The sequence below is a fragment of the Thunnus maccoyii genome, chromosome 16 (genome assembly GCF_910596095.1).
Source record: "Thunnus maccoyii chromosome 16, fThuMac1.1, whole genome shotgun sequence".
Lineage (NCBI taxonomy): Eukaryota > Metazoa > Chordata > Actinopteri > Scombriformes > Scombridae > Thunnus > Thunnus maccoyii.
The window spans coordinates 21,759,037-21,777,683 of record NC_056548.1 but is presented as its reverse complement, the minus strand read 5'-3'; the positions used below and the strand labels follow the sequence as shown (position 1 = coordinate 21,777,683).

General features: G+C 46.5%; 1 protein-coding gene across 1 annotated transcript in view; it reads left to right on the top strand.

Moving 5' to 3' along the window:
- The window catches only part of LOC121881599, a 69,916-nt gene that overhangs the window by 7,691 nt on the left and 43,578 nt on the right, over positions 1-18,647 (top strand). Inside the window, exons 30-102 of the mRNA XM_042389468.1 lie at positions 46-152; positions 292-468; positions 776-984; positions 1,091-1,185; positions 1,296-1,321; positions 1,487-1,508; positions 1,602-1,629; positions 1,734-1,818; positions 1,939-2,085; positions 2,169-2,380; positions 2,484-2,587; positions 2,681-2,799; positions 2,893-3,060; positions 3,293-3,492; positions 3,594-3,706; positions 3,897-4,003; positions 4,143-4,319; positions 4,627-4,835; positions 4,942-5,036; positions 5,147-5,172; positions 5,338-5,359; positions 5,453-5,480; positions 5,585-5,669; positions 5,790-5,936; positions 6,020-6,231; positions 6,335-6,438; positions 6,532-6,650; positions 6,744-6,911; positions 7,144-7,343; positions 7,445-7,557; positions 7,748-7,854; positions 7,994-8,170; positions 8,478-8,686; positions 8,793-8,887; positions 8,998-9,023; positions 9,192-9,213; positions 9,307-9,334; positions 9,439-9,523; positions 9,644-9,790; positions 9,874-10,085; positions 10,189-10,292; positions 10,386-10,504; positions 10,598-10,765; positions 10,998-11,197; positions 11,299-11,411; positions 11,602-11,708; positions 11,848-12,024; positions 12,332-12,540; positions 12,647-12,741; positions 12,852-12,877; positions 13,043-13,064; positions 13,158-13,185; positions 13,290-13,374; positions 13,495-13,641; positions 13,725-13,936; positions 14,040-14,143; positions 14,237-14,355; positions 14,459-14,626; positions 14,860-15,059; positions 15,162-15,274; positions 15,464-15,570; positions 15,710-15,886; positions 16,194-16,402; positions 16,509-16,603; positions 16,714-16,739; positions 16,908-16,929; positions 17,023-17,050; positions 17,155-17,239; positions 17,360-17,506; positions 17,590-17,801; positions 17,905-18,008; positions 18,102-18,220; positions 18,324-18,491. Coding sequence (XP_042245402.1) covers positions 46-152; positions 292-468; positions 776-984; positions 1,091-1,185; positions 1,296-1,321; positions 1,487-1,508; positions 1,602-1,629; positions 1,734-1,818; positions 1,939-2,085; positions 2,169-2,380; positions 2,484-2,587; positions 2,681-2,799; positions 2,893-3,060; positions 3,293-3,492; positions 3,594-3,706; positions 3,897-4,003; positions 4,143-4,319; positions 4,627-4,835; positions 4,942-5,036; positions 5,147-5,172; positions 5,338-5,359; positions 5,453-5,480; positions 5,585-5,669; positions 5,790-5,936; positions 6,020-6,231; positions 6,335-6,438; positions 6,532-6,650; positions 6,744-6,911; positions 7,144-7,343; positions 7,445-7,557; positions 7,748-7,854; positions 7,994-8,170; positions 8,478-8,686; positions 8,793-8,887; positions 8,998-9,023; positions 9,192-9,213; positions 9,307-9,334; positions 9,439-9,523; positions 9,644-9,790; positions 9,874-10,085; positions 10,189-10,292; positions 10,386-10,504; positions 10,598-10,765; positions 10,998-11,197; positions 11,299-11,411; positions 11,602-11,708; positions 11,848-12,024; positions 12,332-12,540; positions 12,647-12,741; positions 12,852-12,877; positions 13,043-13,064; positions 13,158-13,185; positions 13,290-13,374; positions 13,495-13,641; positions 13,725-13,936; positions 14,040-14,143; positions 14,237-14,355; positions 14,459-14,626; positions 14,860-15,059; positions 15,162-15,274; positions 15,464-15,570; positions 15,710-15,886; positions 16,194-16,402; positions 16,509-16,603; positions 16,714-16,739; positions 16,908-16,929; positions 17,023-17,050; positions 17,155-17,239; positions 17,360-17,506; positions 17,590-17,801; positions 17,905-18,008; positions 18,102-18,220; positions 18,324-18,491 — 8,747 coding nt within the window. The remainder of the gene's footprint in view (positions 1-45; positions 153-291; positions 469-775; positions 985-1,090; positions 1,186-1,295; positions 1,322-1,486; positions 1,509-1,601; positions 1,630-1,733; positions 1,819-1,938; positions 2,086-2,168; positions 2,381-2,483; positions 2,588-2,680; positions 2,800-2,892; positions 3,061-3,292; positions 3,493-3,593; positions 3,707-3,896; positions 4,004-4,142; positions 4,320-4,626; positions 4,836-4,941; positions 5,037-5,146; positions 5,173-5,337; positions 5,360-5,452; positions 5,481-5,584; positions 5,670-5,789; positions 5,937-6,019; positions 6,232-6,334; positions 6,439-6,531; positions 6,651-6,743; positions 6,912-7,143; positions 7,344-7,444; positions 7,558-7,747; positions 7,855-7,993; positions 8,171-8,477; positions 8,687-8,792; positions 8,888-8,997; positions 9,024-9,191; positions 9,214-9,306; positions 9,335-9,438; positions 9,524-9,643; positions 9,791-9,873; positions 10,086-10,188; positions 10,293-10,385; positions 10,505-10,597; positions 10,766-10,997; positions 11,198-11,298; positions 11,412-11,601; positions 11,709-11,847; positions 12,025-12,331; positions 12,541-12,646; positions 12,742-12,851; positions 12,878-13,042; positions 13,065-13,157; positions 13,186-13,289; positions 13,375-13,494; positions 13,642-13,724; positions 13,937-14,039; positions 14,144-14,236; positions 14,356-14,458; positions 14,627-14,859; positions 15,060-15,161; positions 15,275-15,463; positions 15,571-15,709; positions 15,887-16,193; positions 16,403-16,508; positions 16,604-16,713; positions 16,740-16,907; positions 16,930-17,022; positions 17,051-17,154; positions 17,240-17,359; positions 17,507-17,589; positions 17,802-17,904; positions 18,009-18,101; positions 18,221-18,323; positions 18,492-18,647) is intronic.

Sequence of the window (18,647 nt, the reverse complement as noted above, 5' to 3'; positions counted from 1 at the left end):
ACTTGCTAAACTGCACCTATGCTAACGTTGATCTACATGTCTTAGATTGCCGGCAGGGAATTGAGAGTGACGCCGAGTGGCTTGAAGCAAACTTTGGTCCATTTTCCGAGTACACAACCTACTCTGACCTCAAAGTCTTCAACCTCTCTGTGGTAAGTCTTACATTTCACTACCGTTCTTCCCTGAAAACAGCAGCACGCTATTCAGAACTTGGAACGCCTGCACACAGGGGTGGATTTGCCATGTCAAAGACGAAAGCAATCCCTATATCTGCTTTGTTTGTGTCATCAGGTGGCACTTGTGGAATCCCTCTCAGCAAAGCAGAAGGCTGAGTTGATCCTAGATCCAGACAGCGGCGCTTTGGAGGACGAGGCCATCGTAAGGAAGGTGTTCAGGAGCTTGACAGAGTCCCCTGATAACGAGCTGCTCAATCAGTTTTTCCAGGCTTTTACAAACATCAGCAAGCAGGTGAATGCTTAACTTTGAGATTGCCATATTTTCCTATGAAGTTGGATGACAAGTAAGCCATGTAAACTTGTCCTGGGCTCCAGGAATTTTTGCGTAAGCTAATACGGGGCCAAGATTGGACTGAAAATGATAAGTTTCTGATAAGTTTGTTGAATGAATCGGTGCCTATGATGCCTTGAGACATACCGCTGCGCTGATACACTTAATGTGCAAAGGTGTGTCACCAAGCTTGCGCTCATTTCTACAATGATTTCAGAAGGGTAAAATGTCCTCCTGAACTGAAAGATGAATCCCTTTTATTTTCCAGAGAAACATCACCATCATAAGAAATCCAGAGGTACGAGACACCATCCTGAATCTGACCTTGACGGCCCTTGCTCCGGAATTTGAAGTCTTTGAGCCTGAAGACTTTGAGCGGTGGTTCCAGGTCAATTTGGCTCCTGTGATGGCGAGCCTTCGTCCTGGCATTTTGGCGGTGATCCCCCGTGACATCAGCTGTGCATCCTACGCAGCTATGTAAGAGATGATATGGTTTGAGGTCCCCAGATAGACATTTTGGGGATGCATCATATAAAACTGTGGCTCCAGACAAGTCACAATAATTTCTGTTTTCTTCCTTCAGACTGACTGGACTTCGGCAAAGTGTGAAATCCCTACCACTGTACATTTCACAGGGCGTGACATCAAGCATTGAGGCACTCCAGGAGACATTCAAACGTACGTGACAAAACGCTCTGCTGACAAAGTTTTTCAGAAAAATAGGATTAGCACTACTGTAATGACTCTGTATTGATGCCATGTTTCCTTTTCCATTTTTTCTCAAACAGGTTGCTCGGCTCCAGATTCCTTCCCGGTAAGTTCATTTCTATGGCTACGTTACATGGATGTTACAGTTTCGATGGCAATCTAGACAGAAGGAATTTGGCACATTAAATCTGTTGAGGAGGCTGTGTTGAGGTGTTTTCACTTAAAGTAGCCGTTGCCACTGGACTAACATTTGTGCTTTGCCTTTCTCCAGTGCAAGGAGACCCCGGTCAATGGTAAGTCTGTAACATACGAGAAATATCAAGCTGGATGACAAAATCGCATTCTGAAGGTACAATATCTCACGCACGAATATTGTCTTTTCACAGAGGACCTGATCTGTGCTGGAGTGGAGAGGTGGGTGAATTACCGTTTTGTTCAGCGCGGAGTTTGCGTAGGTGAATTTCTTTTACACAATCTAGCTGAGGTGACAGTGGTTTCCTTTTTATTGTTTTTCCTAGCTGGCAACTTGAACAAAGCCAGGCAATCGGCAATTCCTCTGAAGCCCTGTGCAATTTCACCATCACTGAGCATGCCTGTTCCTCGGTAAGACTGTTTTATGCAAGCCGTGAACGGCAGAGAGAGATTTGGCCTTTGCTACATTGCCGTCCTGAGACAAATCTCCATACGTTCTGAGAGATGTGGCTTTCTTTCTCCTTTTCTAAGGCTACGCATCTGACATCCAGCAACTTGGTCGCACTGATGAACTGCTCACTGGAAAGACAAAGTACATACCCCGTAGAGGTCTGGAAGCTTTTCTTCCAAAAGGCTTCTACTGCACTCGACCAGGCTCTTGCGTCATTCGCCACCACGGTAAATCCAAAACCACAATTTGAGCACAACGGCGTTCCCCTGTGTGAATTGTGTGTCAAACAAAATGATCTTCCCAATTCTAGGCCCCCAGCAGCAGCAACTCATCCTTATCACATGCTCTTGAGGCTCTTGGAGAGGTGAGAATTGCCAACTTCAGCCAGGCACAACTGCAGAGTGATGACTTCGTCAGCAGCTGGTTCAAGACAAACCTTCGTCCGTTTTTGGCCTCTCCATCCACCAACTTCCTACTCTGCCTCAGCTCCAAGGACTTCAGCTGCCAAACGTACCACACTGTGTAAGCAAATACATGACATATTGCTCCAGTGTGGAACAAGATTGCAGAGGAACCTGCAGTGTTGTAGTTGTTCAGATGTTAAAAGCCTTCTCTCAAATCTTAGCATCCAGGCATTCGGCAGCCAAAGGGCATCAATGGACAGAGAAGGACAGCGAGCAGTCTTCACTCATTTCATCAAACCGTTCCTTTCACGGAACGACTCATCAGGTAAAGGCACGCGCTCAAGCTCAGTTCGCTAAAGCCTTGACAGAATGTGCTGGTAATACCCCGCCAACGTCTACGTTTCCGTCTTCTTTGCAGATCCTGGCTGTGTCTCATTTACCGGAGGCAGTAAAGAGTGGCTACAGGCAAACCTCGGCAACTTCTCTGGCTTCGCAACCCTGCAGGATTTGCAAGCCCTCAACCCCAACTTCTCCATTGTAAGTGTCGAAGTATTCTTCGCCCAAACTGAAGTGTCTACCAATGGTTCAGCTATTTCTGCTGTTTGATTTCATATCGCTTCCCTTTCGTAGGCCGAAACGTTGTCAGTGCTCACTCCGACTCAGGTGGCACAGTTGACACTGAGCTCGGGGGCCTCGAATGACACAGCCCAGATCGACCTTGTGTTTGAGCGCCTTGAGGAGGGCAATGCTCTGGAAAATGTGGACGAATTCCTGACAGAACTGACAGCCAATGGAAAGGTAGGCTACCCCCTGACACCGTGGAAGAAAGGACAGTCCTGGGCTTTTAACCTAGCATAGTCAGTACTTGGATATGTATCTTAATCTCAAAACCACTTGTAGGGGACTCATTCCTATCAAATATTTCATGACATCCTTTCTAGCATTTTTGCCAAGTTGCTAATTATGCAGGGTGTATTTGCAACATGTAAATTGTGGGGTGTTTAAATCCTCTCGTGTCGCACTTTGACAGGTCCCTGATTTCCAACCTGTTGTGAGAGATCGCATAATGAATAGGACCTTCATCATCATCAGTCCCTATTTCACGAACTTCGAGGAAGGCGACTGGTTCAATTGGTTCCACCTGAAACTGGTTGCCGTCCTCCCAAGTTTCACTCCAATGATGCTCAACAGTGCAACATCAGACATAACCTGCACAAATTACCACGTCGTGTGAGTAGCATTTCAAAGACAAAGGAGACTGCAATGCTCCAAAGAACTACATGTAAATGGGAGGCTGGGTAAAAATGTATTGTTTTTTTCACCCTTGGCAGTGTGAGAGGGATGGCCAGAGCTTTCCCTGCAATACCGGTGCATAGACGACAAGGAATCACATACGTTCTCCTGGGCTACCTGAGGAAATCTGCCAGTGTCATCACCGGGCCAGGTAGGGCTGACACAGTAAACTGTGCCGTGATGTTGCTTCTGCAGGGCTTGTCCGTGGATTTGAAAGTGTGACAAAAATATGCTTGAATGGCGCAGAGAATGAGATTGGAACTTGACTTGTCCCATGTGTATTTATGAAAAATAAGACTTGCTAAACTGCACCTATGCTAACGTTGATCTACATGTCTTAGATTGCCGGCAGGGAATTGAGAGTGACGCCGAGTGGCTTGAAGCAAACTTTGGTCCATTTTCCGAGTACACAACCTACTCTGACCTCAAAGTCTTCAACCTCTCTGTGGTAAGTCTTACATTTCACTACCGTTCTTCCCTGAAAACAGCAGCACGCTATTCAGAACTTGGAACGCCTGCACACAGGGGTGGATTTGCCATGTCAAAGACGAAAGCAATCCCTATATCTGCTTTGTTTGTGTCATCAGGTGGCACTTGTGGAATCCCTCTCAGCAAAGCAGAAGGCTGAGTTGATCCTAGATCCAGACAGCGGCGCTTTGGAGGACGAGGCCATCGTAAGGAAGGTGTTCAGGAGCTTGACAGAGTCCCCTGATAACGAGCTGCTCAATCAGTTTTTCCAGGCTTTTACAAACATCAGCAAGCAGGTGAATGCTTAACTTTGAGATTGCCATATTTTCCTATGAAGTTGGATGACAAGTAAGCCATGTAAACTTGTCCTGGGCTCCAGGAATTTTTGCGTAAGCTAATACGGGGCCAAGATTGGACTGAAAATGATAAGTTTCTGATAAGTTTGTTGAATGAATCGGTGCCTATGATGCCTTGAGACATACCGCTGCGCTGATACACTTAATGTGCAAAGGTGTGTCACCAAGCTTGCGCTCATTTCTACAATGATTTCAGAAGGGTAAAATGTCCTCCTGAACTGAAAGATGAATCCCTTTTATTTTCCAGAGAAACATCACCATCATAAGAAATCCAGAGGTACGAGACACCATCCTGAATCTGACCTTGACGGCCCTTGCTCCGGAATTTGAAGTCTTTGAGCCTGAAGACTTTGAGCGGTGGTTCCAGGTCAATTTGGCTCCTGTGATGGCGAGCCTTCGTCCTGGCATTTTGGCGGTGATCCCCCGTGACATCAGCTGTGCATCCTACGCAGCTATGTAAGAGATGATATGGTTTGAGGTCCCCAGATAGACATTTTGGGGATGCATCATATAAAACTGTGGCTCCAGACAAGTCACAATAATTTCTGTTTTCTTCCTTCAGACTGACTGGACTTCGGCAAAGTGTGAAATCCCTACCACTGTACATTTCACAGGGCGTGACATCAAGCATTGAGGCACTCCAGGAGACATTCAAACGTACGTGACAAAACGCTCTGCTGACAAAGTTTTTCAGAAAAATAGGATTAGCACTACTGTAATGACTCTGTATTGATGCCATGTTTCCTTTTCCATTTTTTCTCAAACAGGTTGCTCGGCTCCAGATTCCTTCCCGGTAAGTTCATTTCTATGGCTACGTTACATGGATGTTACAGTTTCGATGGCAATCTAGACAGAAGGAATTTGGCACATTAAATCTGTTGAGGAGGCTGTGTTGAGGTGTTTTCACTTAAAGTAGCCGTTGCCACTGGACTAACATTTGTGCTTTGCCTTTCTCCAGTGCAAGGAGACCCCGGTCAATGGTAAGTCTGTAACATACGAGAAATATCAAGCTGGATGACAAAATCGCATTCTGAAGGTACAATATCTCACGCACGAATATTGTCTTTTCACAGAGGACCTGATCTGTGCTGGAGTGGAGAGGTGGGTGAATTACCGTTTTGTTCAGCGCGGAGTTTGCGTAGGTGAATTTCTTTTACACAATCTAGCTGAGGTGACAGTGGTTTCCTTTTTATTGTTTTTCCTAGCTGGCAACTTGAACAAAGCCAGGCAATCGGCAATTCCTCTGAAGCCCTGTGCAATTTCACCATCACTGAGCATGCCTGTTCCTCGGTAAGACTGTTTTATGCAAGCCGTGAACGGCAGAGAGAGATTTGGCCTTTGCTACATTGCCGTCCTGAGACAAATCTCCATACGTTCTGAGAGATGTGGCTTTCTTTCTCCTTTTCTAAGGCTACGCATCTGACATCCAGCAACTTGGTCGCACTGATGAACTGCTCACTGGAAAGACAAAGTACATACCCCGTAGAGGTCTGGAAGCTTTTCTTCCAAAAGGCTTCTACTGCACTCGACCAGGCTCTTGCGTCATTCGCCACCACGGTAAATCCAAAACCACAATTTGAGCACAACGGCGTTCCCCTGTGTGAATTGTGTGTCAAACAAAATGATCTTCCCAATTCTAGGCCCCCAGCAGCAGCAACTCATCCTTATCACATGCTCTTGAGGCTCTTGGAGAGGTGAGAATTGCCAACTTCAGCCAGGCACAACTGCAGAGTGATGACTTCGTCAGCAGCTGGTTCAAGACAAACCTTCGTCCGTTTTTGGCCTCTCCATCCACCAACTTCCTACTCTGCCTCAGCTCCAAGGACTTCAGCTGCCAAACGTACCACACTGTGTAAGCAAATACATGACATATTGCTCCAGTGTGGAACAAGATTGCAGAGGAACCTGCAGTGTTGTAGTTGTTCAGATGTTAAAAGCCTTCTCTCAAATCTTAGCATCCAGGCATTCGGCAGCCAAAGGGCATCAATGGACAGAGAAGGACAGCGAGCAGTCTTCACTCATTTCATCAAACCGTTCCTTTCACGGAACGACTCATCAGGTAAAGGCACGCGCTCAAGCTCAGTTCGCTAAAGCCTTGACAGAATGTGCTGGTAATACCCCGCCAACGTCTACGTTTCCGTCTTCTTTGCAGATCCTGGCTGTGTCTCATTTACCGGAGGCAGTAAAGAGTGGCTACAGGCAAACCTCGGCAACTTCTCTGGCTTCGCAACCCTGCAGGATTTGCAAGCCCTCAACCCCAACTTCTCCATTGTAAGTGTCGAAGTATTCTTCGCCCAAACTGAAGTGTCTACCAATGGTTCAGCTATTTCTGCTGTTTGATTTCATATCGCTTCCCTTTCGTAGGCCGAAACGTTGTCAGTGCTCACTCCGACTCAGGTGGCACAGTTGACACTGAGCTCGGGGGCCTCGAATGACACAGCCCAGATCGACCTTGTGTTTGAGCGCCTTGAGGAGGGCAATGCTCTGGAAAATGTGGACGAATTCCTGACAGAACTGACAGCCAATGGAAAGGTAGGCTACCCCCTGACACCGTGGAAGAAAGGACAGTCCTGGGCTTTTAACCTAGCATAGTCAGTACTTGGATATGTATCTTAATCTCAAAACCACTTGTAGGGGACTCATTCCTATCAAATATTTCATGACATCCTTTCTAGCATTTTTGCCAAGTTGCTAATTATGCAGGGTGTATTTGCAACATGTAAATTGTGGGGTGTTTAAATCCTCTCGTGTCGCACTTTGACAGGTCCCTGATTTCCAACCTGTTGTGAGAGATCGCATAATGAATAGGACCTTCATCATCATCAGTCCCTATTTCACGAACTTCGAGGAAGGCGACTGGTTCAATTGGTTCCACCTGAAACTGGTTGCCGTCCTCCCAAGTTTCACTCCAATGATGCTCAACAGTGCAACATCAGACATAACCTGCACAAATTACCACGTCGTGTGAGTAGCATTTCAAAGACAAAGGAGACTGCAATGCTCCAAAGAACTACATGTAAATGGGAGGCTGGGTAAAAATGTATTGTTTTTTTCACCCTTGGCAGTGTGAGAGGGATGGCCAGAGCTTTCCCTGCAATACCGGTGCATAGACGACAAGGAATCACATACGTTCTCCTGGGCTACCTGAGGAAATCTGCCAGTGTCATCACCGGGCCAGGTAGGGCTGACACAGTAAACTGTGCCGTGATGTTGCTTCTGCAGGGCTTGTCCGTGGATTTGAAAGTGTGACAAAAATATGCTTGAATGGCGCAGAGAATGAGATTGGAACTTGACTTGTCCCATGTGTATTTATGAAAAATAAGACTTGCTAAACTGCACCTATGCTAACGTTGATCTACATGTCTTAGATTGCCGGCAGGGAATTGAGAGTGATGCCGAGTGGCTTGAAGCAAACTTTGGTCCATTTTCCGAGTACACAACCTACTCTGACCTCAAAGTCTTCAACCTCTCTGTGGTAAGTCTTACATTTCACTACCGTTCTTCCCTGAAAACAGCAGCACGCTATTCAGAACTTGGAACGCCTGCACACAGGGGTGGATTTGCCATGTCAAAGACGAAAGCAATCCCTATATCTGCTTTGTTTGTGTCATCAGGTGGCACTTGTGGAATCCCTCTCAGCAAAGCAGAAGGCTGAGTTGATCCTAGATCCAGACAGCGGCGCTTTGGAGGACGAGGCCATCGTAAGGAAGGTGTTCAGGAGCTTGACAGAGTCCCCTGATAACGAGCTGCTCAATCAGTTTTTCCAGGCTTTTACAAACATCAGCAAGCAGGTGAATGCTTAACTTTGAGATTGCCATATTTTCCTATGAAGTTGGATGACAAGTAAGCCATGTAAACTTGTCCTGGGCTCCAGGAATTTTTGCGTAAGCTAATACGGGGCCAAGATTGGACTGAAAATGATAAGTTTCTGATAAGTTTGTTGAATGAATCGGTGCCTATGATGCCTTGAGACATACCGCTGCGCTGATACACTTAATGTGCAAAGGTGTGTCACCAAGCTTGCGCTCATTTCTACAATGATTTCAGAAGGGTAAAATGTCCTCCTGAACTGAAAGATGAATCCCTTTTATTTTCCAGAGAAACATCACCATCATAAGAAATCCAGAGGTACGAGACACCATCCTGAATCTGACCTTGACGGCCCTTGCTCCGGAATTTGAAGTCTTTGAGCCTGAAGACTTTGAGCGGTGGTTCCAGGTCAATTTGGCTCCTGTGATGGCGAGCCTTCGTCCTGGCATTTTGGCGGTGATCCCCCGTGACATCAGCTGTGCATCCTACGCAGCTATGTAAGAGATGATATGGTTTGAGGTCCCCAGATAGACATTTTGGGGATGCATCATATAAAACTGTGGCTCCAGACAAGTCACAATAATTTCTGTTTTCTTCCTTCAGACTGACTGGACTTCGGCAAAGTGTGAAATCCCTACCACTGTACATTTCACAGGGCGTGACATCAAGCATTGAGGCACTCCAGGAGACATTCAAACGTACGTGACAAAACGCTCTGCTGACAAAGTTTTTCAGAAAAATAGGATTAGCACTACTGTAATGACTCTGTATTGATGCCATGTTTCCTTTTCCATTTTTTCTCAAACAGGTTGCTCGGCTCCAGATTCCTTCCCGGTAAGTTCATTTCTATGGCTACGTTACATGGATGTTACAGCAGTTTCGATGGCAATCTAGACAGAAGGAATTTGGCACATTAAATCTGTTGAGGAGGCTGTGTTAAGGTGTTTTCACTTAAAGTAGCCGTTGCCACTGGACTAACAATTGTGCTTTGCCTTTCTCCAGTGCAAGGAGACCCCGGTCAATGGTAAGTCTGTAACATACGAGAAATATCAAGCTGGATGACAAAATCGCATTCTGAAGGTACAATATCTCACGCACGAATATTGTCTTTTCACAGAGGACCTGATCTGTGCTGGAGTGGAGAGGTGGGTGAATTACCGTTTTGTTCAGCGCGGAGTTTGCGTAGGTGAATTTCTTTTACACAATCTAGCTGAGGTGACAATGGTTTCCTTTTTATTGTTTTTCCCAGCTGGCAACTTGAACAAAGCCAGGCAATCGGCAATTCCTCTGAAGCCCTGTGCAATTTCACCATCACTGAGCATGCCTGTTCCTCGGTAAGACTGTTTTATGCAAGCCGTGAACGGCAGAGAGAGATTTGGCCTTTGCTACATTGCCGTCCTGAGACAAATCTCCATACGTTCTGAGAGATGTGGCTTTCTTTCTCTTTTTCTAAGGCTACGCATCTGACATCCAGCAACTTGGTTGCACTGATGAACTGCTCACTGGAAAGACAAAGTACATACCCCGTAGAGGTCTGGAAGCTTTTCTTCCAAAAGGCTTCTACTGCACTCGACCAGGCTCTTGCGTCATTCGCCACCACGGTAAATCCAAAACCACAATTTGAGCACAACGGCGTTCCCCTGTGTGAATTGTGTGTCAAACCAAATGATTTTCCCAATTCTAGGCCCCCAGCAGCAGCAACTCATCCTTATCACATGCTCTTGAGGCTCTTGGAGAGGTGAGAATTGCCAACTTCAGCCAGGCACAACTGCAGAGTGATGACTTCGTCAGCAGCTGGTTCAAGACAAACCTTCGTCCGTTTTTGGCCTCTCCATCCACCAACTTCCTACTCTGCCTCAGCTCCAAGGACTTCAGCTGCCAAACGTACCACACTGTGTAAGCAAATACATGACATATTGCTCCAGTGTGGAACAAGATTGCAGAGGAACCTGCAGTGTTGTAGTTGTTCAGATGTTAAAAGCCTTCTCTCAAATCTTAGCATCCAGGCATTCGGCAGCCAAAGGGCATCAATGGACAGAGAAGGACAGCGAGCAGTCTTCACTCATTTCATCAAACCGTTCCTTTCACGGAACGACTCATCAGGTAAAGGCACGCGCTCAAGCTCAGTTCGCTAAAGCCTTGACAGAATGTGCTGGTAATACCCCGCCAACGTCTACGTTTCCGTCTTCTTTGCAGATCCTGGCTGTGTCTCATTTACCGGAGGCAGTAAAGAGTGGCTACAGGCAAACCTCGGCAACTTCTCTGGCTTCGCAACCCTGCAGGATTTGCAAGCCCTCAACCCCAACTTCTCCATTGTAAGTGTCGAAGTATTCTTCGCCCAAACTGAAGTGTCTACCAATGGTTCAGCTATTTCTGCTGTTTGATTTCATATCGCTTCCCTTTCGTAGGCCGAAACGTTGTCAGTGCTCACTCCGACTCAGGTGGCACAGTTGACACTGAGCTCGGGGGCCTCGAATGACACAGCCCAGATCGACCTTGTGTTTGAGCGCCTTGAGGAGGGCAATGCTCTGGAAAATGTGGACGAATTCCTGACAGAACTGACAGCCAATGGAAAGGTAGGCTACCCCCTGACACCGTGGAAGAAAGGACAGTCCTGGGCTTTTAACCTAGCATAGTCAGTACTTGGATATGTATCTTAATCTCAAAACCACTTGTAGGGGACTCATTCCTATCAAATATTTCATGACATCCTTTCTAGCATTTTTGCCAAGTTGCTAATTATGCAGGGTGTATTTGCAACATGTAAATTGTGGGGTGTTTAAATCCTCTCGTGTCGCACTTTGACAGGTCCCTGATTTCCAACCTGTTGTGAGAGATCGCATAATGAATAGGACCTTCGTCATCATCAGTCCCTATTTCACGAACTTCGAGGAAGGCGACTGGTTCAATTGGTTCCACCTGAAACTGGTTGCCGTCCTCCCAAGTTTCACTCCAATGATGCTCAACAGTGCAACATCAGACATAACCTGCACAAATTACCACGTCGTGTGAGTAGCATTTCAAAGACAAAGGAGACTGCAATGCTCCAAAGAACTACATGTAAATGGGAGGCTGGGTAAAAATGTATTGTTTTTTTCACCCTTGGCAGTGTGAGAGGGATGGCCAGAGCTTTCCCTGCAATACCGGTGCATAGACGACAAGGAATCACATACGTTCTCCTGGGCTACCTGAGGAAATCTGCCAGTGTCATCACCGGGCCAGGTAGGGCTGACACAGTAAACTGTGCCGTGATGTTGCTTCTGCAGGGCTTGTCCGTGGATTTGAAAGTGTGACAAAAATATGCTTGAATGGCGCAGAGAATGAGATTGGAACTTGACTTGTCCCATGTGTATTTATGAAAAATAAGACTTGCTAAACTGCACCTATGCTAACGTTGATCTACATGTCTTAGATTGCCGGCAGGGAATTGAGAGTGACGCCGAGTGGCTTGAAGCAAACTTTGGTCCATTTTCCGAGTACACAACCTACTCTGACCTCAAAGTCTTCAACCTCTCTGTGGTAAGTCTTACATTTCACTACCGTTCTTCCCTGAAAACAGCAGCACGCTATTCAGAACTTGGAACGCCTGCACACAGGGGTGGATTTGCCATGTCAAAGACGAAAGCAATCCCTATATCTGCTTTGTTTGTGTCATCAGGTGGCACTTGTGGAATCCCTCTCAGCAAAGCAGAAGGCTGAGTTGATCCTAGATCCAGACAGCGGCGCTTTGGAGGACGAGGCCATCGTAAGGAAGGTGTTCAGGAGCTTGACAGAGTCCCCTGATAACGAGCTGCTCAATCAGTTTTTCCAGGCTTTTACAAACATCAGCAAGCAGGTGAATGCTTAACTTTGAGATTGCCATATTTTCCTATGAAGTTGGATGACAAGTAAGCCATGTAAACTTGTCCTGGGCTCCAGGAATTTTTGCGTAAGCTAATACGGGGCCAAGATTGGACTGAAAATGATAAGTTTCTGATAAGTTTGTTGAATGAATCGGTGCCTATGATGCCTTGAGACATACCGCTGCGCTGATACACTTAATGTGCAAAGGTGTGTCACCAAGCTTGCGCTCATTTCTACAATGATTTCAGAAGGGTAAAATGTCCTCCTGAACTGAAAGATGAATCCCTTTTATTTTCCAGAGAAACATCACCATCATAAGAAATCCAGAGGTACGAGACACCATCCTGAATCTGACCTTGACGGCCCTTGCTCCGGAATTTGAAGTCTTTGAGCCTGAAGACTTTGAGCGGTGGTTCCAGGTCAATTTGGCTCCTGTGATGGCGAGCCTTCGTCCTGGCATTTTGGCGGTGATCCCCCGTGACATCAGCTGTGCATCCTACGCAGCTATGTAAGAGATGATATGGTTTGAGGTCCCCAGATAGACATTTTGGGGATGCATCATATAAAACTGTGGCTCCAGACAAGTCACAATAATTTCTGTTTTCTTCCTTCAGACTGACTGGACTTCGGCAAAGTGTGAAATCCCTACCACTGTACATTTCACAGGGCGTGACATCAAGCATTGAGGCACTCCAGGAGACATTCAAACGTACGTGACAAAACGCTCTGCTGACAAAGTTTTTCAGAAAAATAGGATTAGCACTACTGTAATGACTCTGTATTGATGCCATGTTTCCTTTTCCATTTTTTCTCAAACAGGTTGCTCGGCTCCAGATTCCTTCCCGGTAAGTTCATTTCTATGGCTACGTTACATGGATGTTACAGTTTCGATGGCAATCTAGACAGAAGGAATTTGGCACATTAAATCTGTTGAGGAGGCTGTGTTGAGGTGTTTTCACTTAAAGTAGCCGTTGCCACTGGACTAACATTTGTGCTTTGCCTTTCTCCAGTGCAAGGAGACCCCGGTCAATGGTAAGTCTGTAACATACGAGAAATATCAAGCTGGATGACAAAATCGCATTCTGAAGGTACAATATCTCACGCACGAATATTGTCTTTTCACAGAGGACCTGATCTGTGCTGGAGTGGAGAGGTGGGTGAATTACCGTTTTGTTCAGCGCGGAGTTTGCGTAGGTGAATTTCTTTTACACAATCTAGCTGAGGTGACAGTGGTTTCCTTTTTATTGTTTTTCCTAGCTGGCAACTTGAACAAAGCCAGGCAATCGGCAATTCCTCTGAAGCCCTGTGCAATTTCACCATCACTGAGCATGCCTGTTCCTCGGTAAGACTGTTTTATGCAAGCCGTGAACGGCAGAGAGAGATTTGGCCTTTGCTACATTGCCGTCCTGAGACAAATCTCCATACGTTCTGAGAGATGTGGCTTTCTTTCTCCTTTTCTAAGGCTACGCATCTGACATCCAGCAACTTGGTCGCACTGATGAACTGCTCACTGGAAAGACAAAGTACATACCCCGTAGAGGTCTGGAAGCTTTTCTTCCAAAAGGCTTCTACTGCACTCGACCAGGCTCTTGCGTCATTCGCCACCACGGTAAATCCAAAACCACAATTTGAGCACAACGGCGTTCCCCTGTGTGAATTGTGTGTCAAACAAAATGATCTTCCCAATTCTAGGCCCCCAGCAGCAGCAACTCATCCTTATCACATGCTCTTGAGGCTCTTGGAGAGGTGAGAATTGCCAACTTCAGCCAGGCACAACTGCAGAGTGATGACTTCGTCAGCAGCTGGTTCAAGACAAACCTTCGTCCGTTTTTGGCCTCTCCATCCACCAACTTCCTACTCTGCCTCAGCTCCAAGGACTTCAGCTGCCAAACGTACCACACTGTGTAAGCAAATACATGACATATTGCTCCAGTGTGGAACAAGATTGCAGAGGAACCTGCAGTGTTGTAGTTGTTCAGATGTTAAAAGCCTTCTCTCAAATCTTAGCATCCAGGCATTCGGCAGCCAAAGGGCATCAATGGACAGAGAAGGACAGCGAGCAGTCTTCACTCATTTCATCAAACCGTTCCTTTCACGGAACGACTCATCAGGTAAAGGCACGCGCTCAAGCTCAGTTCGCTAAAGCCTTGACAGAATGTGCTGGTAATACCCCGCCAACGTCTACGTTTCCGTCTTCTTTGCAGATCCTGGCTGTGTCTCATTTACCGGAGGCAGTAAAGAGTGGCTACAGGCAAACCTCGGCAACTTCTCTGGCTTCGCAACCCTGCAGGATTTGCAAGCCCTCAACCCCAACTTCTCCATTGTAAGTGCCGACTGCGGTCGAAGTATTCTTCGCCCAAACTGAAGTGTCTACCAATGGTTCAGCAATTTCTGCTGTTTGATTTCATATCGCTTCCCTTTCGTAGGCCGAAACGTTGTCAGTGCTCACTCCGACTCAGGTGGCACAGTTGACACTGAGCTCGGGGGCCTCGAATGACACAGCCCAGATCGACCTTGTGTTTGAGCGCCTTGAGGAGGGCAATGCTCTGGAAAATGTGGATGAATTCCTGACAGAACTGACAGCAAATGGAAAGGTAGGCTACCCCCTGACACTGTGGAAGAAAGGACAGTCCTGGGCTTTCAACCTAGCATAGTCAGTACTTAGATATGTATCTTAATCTCAAAATCACTTGTAGGGGACTCATTCCTATCAAATATTTCATCACATCCTTTCTAGCATTTTTGCCAAGTTGCTAATTATGCAGGGTGTATTTGCAACATGTAAAATTGTGGGGTGTTTAAATCCTCTCGTGTCGCACTTTGACAGGTCCCTGATTTCCAACCTGTTGTGAGAGATCGCATAATGAATAGGACCTTCGTCATCATCAGTCCCTATTTCACGAACTTCGAGGAAGGCGACTGGTTCAATTGGTTCCACCTGAAACTGGTTGCCGTCCTCCCAAGTTTCACTCCAACGATGCTCAACAGTGCAACATCAGACATAACCTGCACAAATTACCACGTCGTGTGAGTAGCATTTCAAAGACAAAGGAGACTGCAATGCTCCAAAGAACTACATGTAAATGGGAGGCTGGGTAAAAATGTATTGTTTTTTTTCACCCTTGGCAGTGTGAGAGGGATGGCCAGAGCTTTCCCTGCAATACCGGTGCATAGACGACAAGGAATCACATACGTTCTCCTGGGCTACCTGAGGAAATCTGCCAGTGTCATCACCGGGCCAGGTAGGGCTGACACAGTAAACTGTGCCGTGATGTTGCTTCTGCGGGCTTGTCCGTGGATTTGAAAGTGTGACAAAAATATGCTTGAATGGCGCAGAGAATGAGATTGGAACTTGACTTGTCCCATGTGTATTTATGAAAAATAAGACTTGCTAAACTGCACCTATGCTAACGTTGATCTACATGTCTTAGATTGCCGGCAGGGAATTGAGAGTGATGCCGAGTGGCTTGAAGCAAACTTTGGTCCATTTTCCGAGTACACAACCTACTCTGACCTCAAAGTCTTCAACCTCTCTGTGGTAAGTCTTACATTTCACTACCGTTCTTCCCTGAAAACAGCAGCACGCTATTCAGAACTTGGAACGCTTGCACACAGAGGTGGATTTGCCATGTCAAAGACGAAAGCAATCCCTATATCTGCTTTGTTTGTGTCATCAGGTGGCACTTGTGGAATCCCTCTCAGCAAAGCAGAAGGCTGAGTTGATCCTAGATCCAGACAGCGGCGCTTTGGAGGACGAGGCCATCGTAAGGAAGGTGTTCAGGAGCTTGACAGAGTCCCCTGATAACGAGCTGCTCAATCAGTTTTTCCAGGCTTTTACAAACATCAGCAAGCAGGTGAATGCTTAACTTTGAGATTGCCATATTTTCCTATGAAGTTGGATGACAAGTAAGCCATGTAAACTTGTCCTGGGCTCCAGGAATTTTTGCGTAAGCTAATACGGGGCCAAGATTGGACTGAAAATGATAAGTTTCTGATAAGTTTGTTGAATGAATCGGTGCCTATGATGCCTTGAGACATACCGCTGCGCTGATACACTTAATGTGCAAAGGTGTGTCACCAAGCTTGCGCTCATTTCTACAATGATTTCAGAAGGGTAAAATGTCCTCCTGAACTGAAAGATGAATCCCTTTTATTTTCCAGAGAAACATCACCATCATAAGAAATCCAGAGGTACGAGACACCATCCTGAATCTGACCTTGACGGCCCTTGCTCCGGAATTTGAAGTCTTTGAGCCTGAAGACTTTGAGCGGTGGTTCCAGGTCAATTTGGCTCCTGTGATGGCGAGCCTTCGTCCTGGCATTTTGGCGGTGATCCCCCGTGACATCAGCTGTGCATCCTACGCAGCTATGTAAGAGATGATATGGTTTGAGGTCCCCAGATAGACATTTTGGGGATGCATCATATAAAACTGTGGCTCCAGACAAGTCACAATAATTTCTGTTTTCTTCCTTCAGACTGACTGGACTTCGGCAAAGTGTGAAATCCCTACCACTGTACATTTCACAGGGCGTGACATCAAGCATTGAGGCACTCCAGGAGACATTCAAACGTACGTGACAAAACGCTCTGCTGACAAAGTTTTTCAGAAAAATAGGATTAGCACTACTGTAATGACTCTGTATTGATGCCATGTTTCCTTTTCCATTTTTTCTCAAACAGGTTGCTCGGCTCCAGATTCCTTCCCGGTAAGTTCATTTCTATGGCTACGTTACATGGATGTTACAGCAGTTTCGATGGCAATCTAGACAGAAGGAATTTGGCACATTAAATCTGTTGAGGAGGCTGTGTTGAGGTGTTTTCACTTAAAGTAGCCGTTGCCACTGGACTAACAATTGTGCTTTGCCTTTCTCCAGTGCAAGGAGACCCCGGTCAATGGTAAGTCTGTAACATACGAGAAATATCAAGCTGGATGACAAAATCGCATTCTGAAGGTACAATATCTCACGCACGAATATTGTCTTTTCACAGAGGACCTGATCTGTGCTGGAGTGGAGAGGTGGGTGAATTACCGTTTTGTTCAGCGCGGAGTTTGCGTAGGTGAATTTCTTTTACACAATCTAGCTGAGGTGACAGTGGTTTCCTTTTTATTGTTTTTCCTAGCTGGCAACTTGAACAAAGCCAGGCAACCGGCAATTCCTCTGAAGCCCTGTGCAATTTCACCATCACTGAGCATGCCTGTTCCTCGGTAAGACTGTTTTATGCAAGCCGTGAACGGCAGAGAGAGATTTGGCCTTTGCTACATTGCCGTCCTGAGACAAATCTCCATACGTTCTGAGAGATGTGGCTTTCTTTCTCCTTTTCTAAGGCTACGCATCTGACATCCAGCAACTTGGTCGCACTGATGAACTGCTCACTGGAAAGACAAAGTACATACCCCGTAGAGGTCTGGAAGCTTTTCTTCCAAAAGGCTTCAACTGCACTCGACCAGGCTCTTGCGTCATTCGCCACCACGGTAAATCCAAAACCACAATTTGAGCACAACGGCGTTCCCCTGTGTGAATTGTGTGTCAAACAAAATGATCTTCCCAATTCTAGGCCCCCAGCAGCAGCAACTCATCCTTATCACATGCTCTTGAGGCTCTTGGAGAGGTGAGAATTGCCAACTTCAGCCAGGCACAACTGCAGAGTGATGACTTCGTCAGCAGCTGGTTCAAGACAAACCTTCGTCCGTTTTTGGCCTCTCCATCCACCAACTTCCTACTCTGCCTCAGCTCCAAGGACTTCAGCTGCCAAACGTACCACACTGTGTAAGCAAATACATGACATATTGCTCCAGTGTGGAACAAGATTGCAGAGGAACCTGCAGTGTTGTAGTTGTTCAGATGTTAAAAGCCTTCTCTCAAATCTTAGCATCCAGGCATTCGGCAGCCAAAGGGCATCAATGGACAGAGAAGGACAGCGAGCAGTCTTCACTCATTTCATCAAACCGTTCCTTTCACGGAACGACTCATCAGGTAAAGGCACGCGCTCAAGCTCAGTTCGCTAAAGCCTTGACAGAATGTGCTGGTAATACCCCGCCAACGTCTACGTTTCCGTCTTCTTTGCAGATCCTGGCTGTGTCTCATTTACCGGAGGCAGTAAAGAGTGGCTACAGGCAAACCTCGGCAACTTCTCTGGCTTCGCAACCCTGCAGGATTTGCAAGCCCTCAACCCCAACTTCTCCATTGTAAGTGCCGACTGCGGTCGAAGTATTCTTCGCCCAAACTGAAGTGTCTACCAATGGTTCAGCAATTTCTGCTGTTTGATTTCATATCGCTTCCCTTTCGTAGGCCGAAACGTTGTCAGTGCTCACTCCGACTCAGGTGGCACAGTTGACACTGAGCTCGGGGGCCTCGAATGACACAGCCCAGATCGACCTTGTGTTTGAGCGCCTTGAGGAGGGCAATGCTCTGGAAAATGTGGATGAATTCCTGACAGAACTGACAGCAAATGGAAAGGTAGGCTACCCCCTGACACTGTGGAAGAAAGGACAGTCCTGGGCTTTCAACCTAGCATAGTCAGTACTTAGATATGTATCTTAATCTCAAAATCACTTGTAGGGGACTCATTCCTATCAAATATTTCATCACATCCTTTCTAGCATTTTTGCCAAG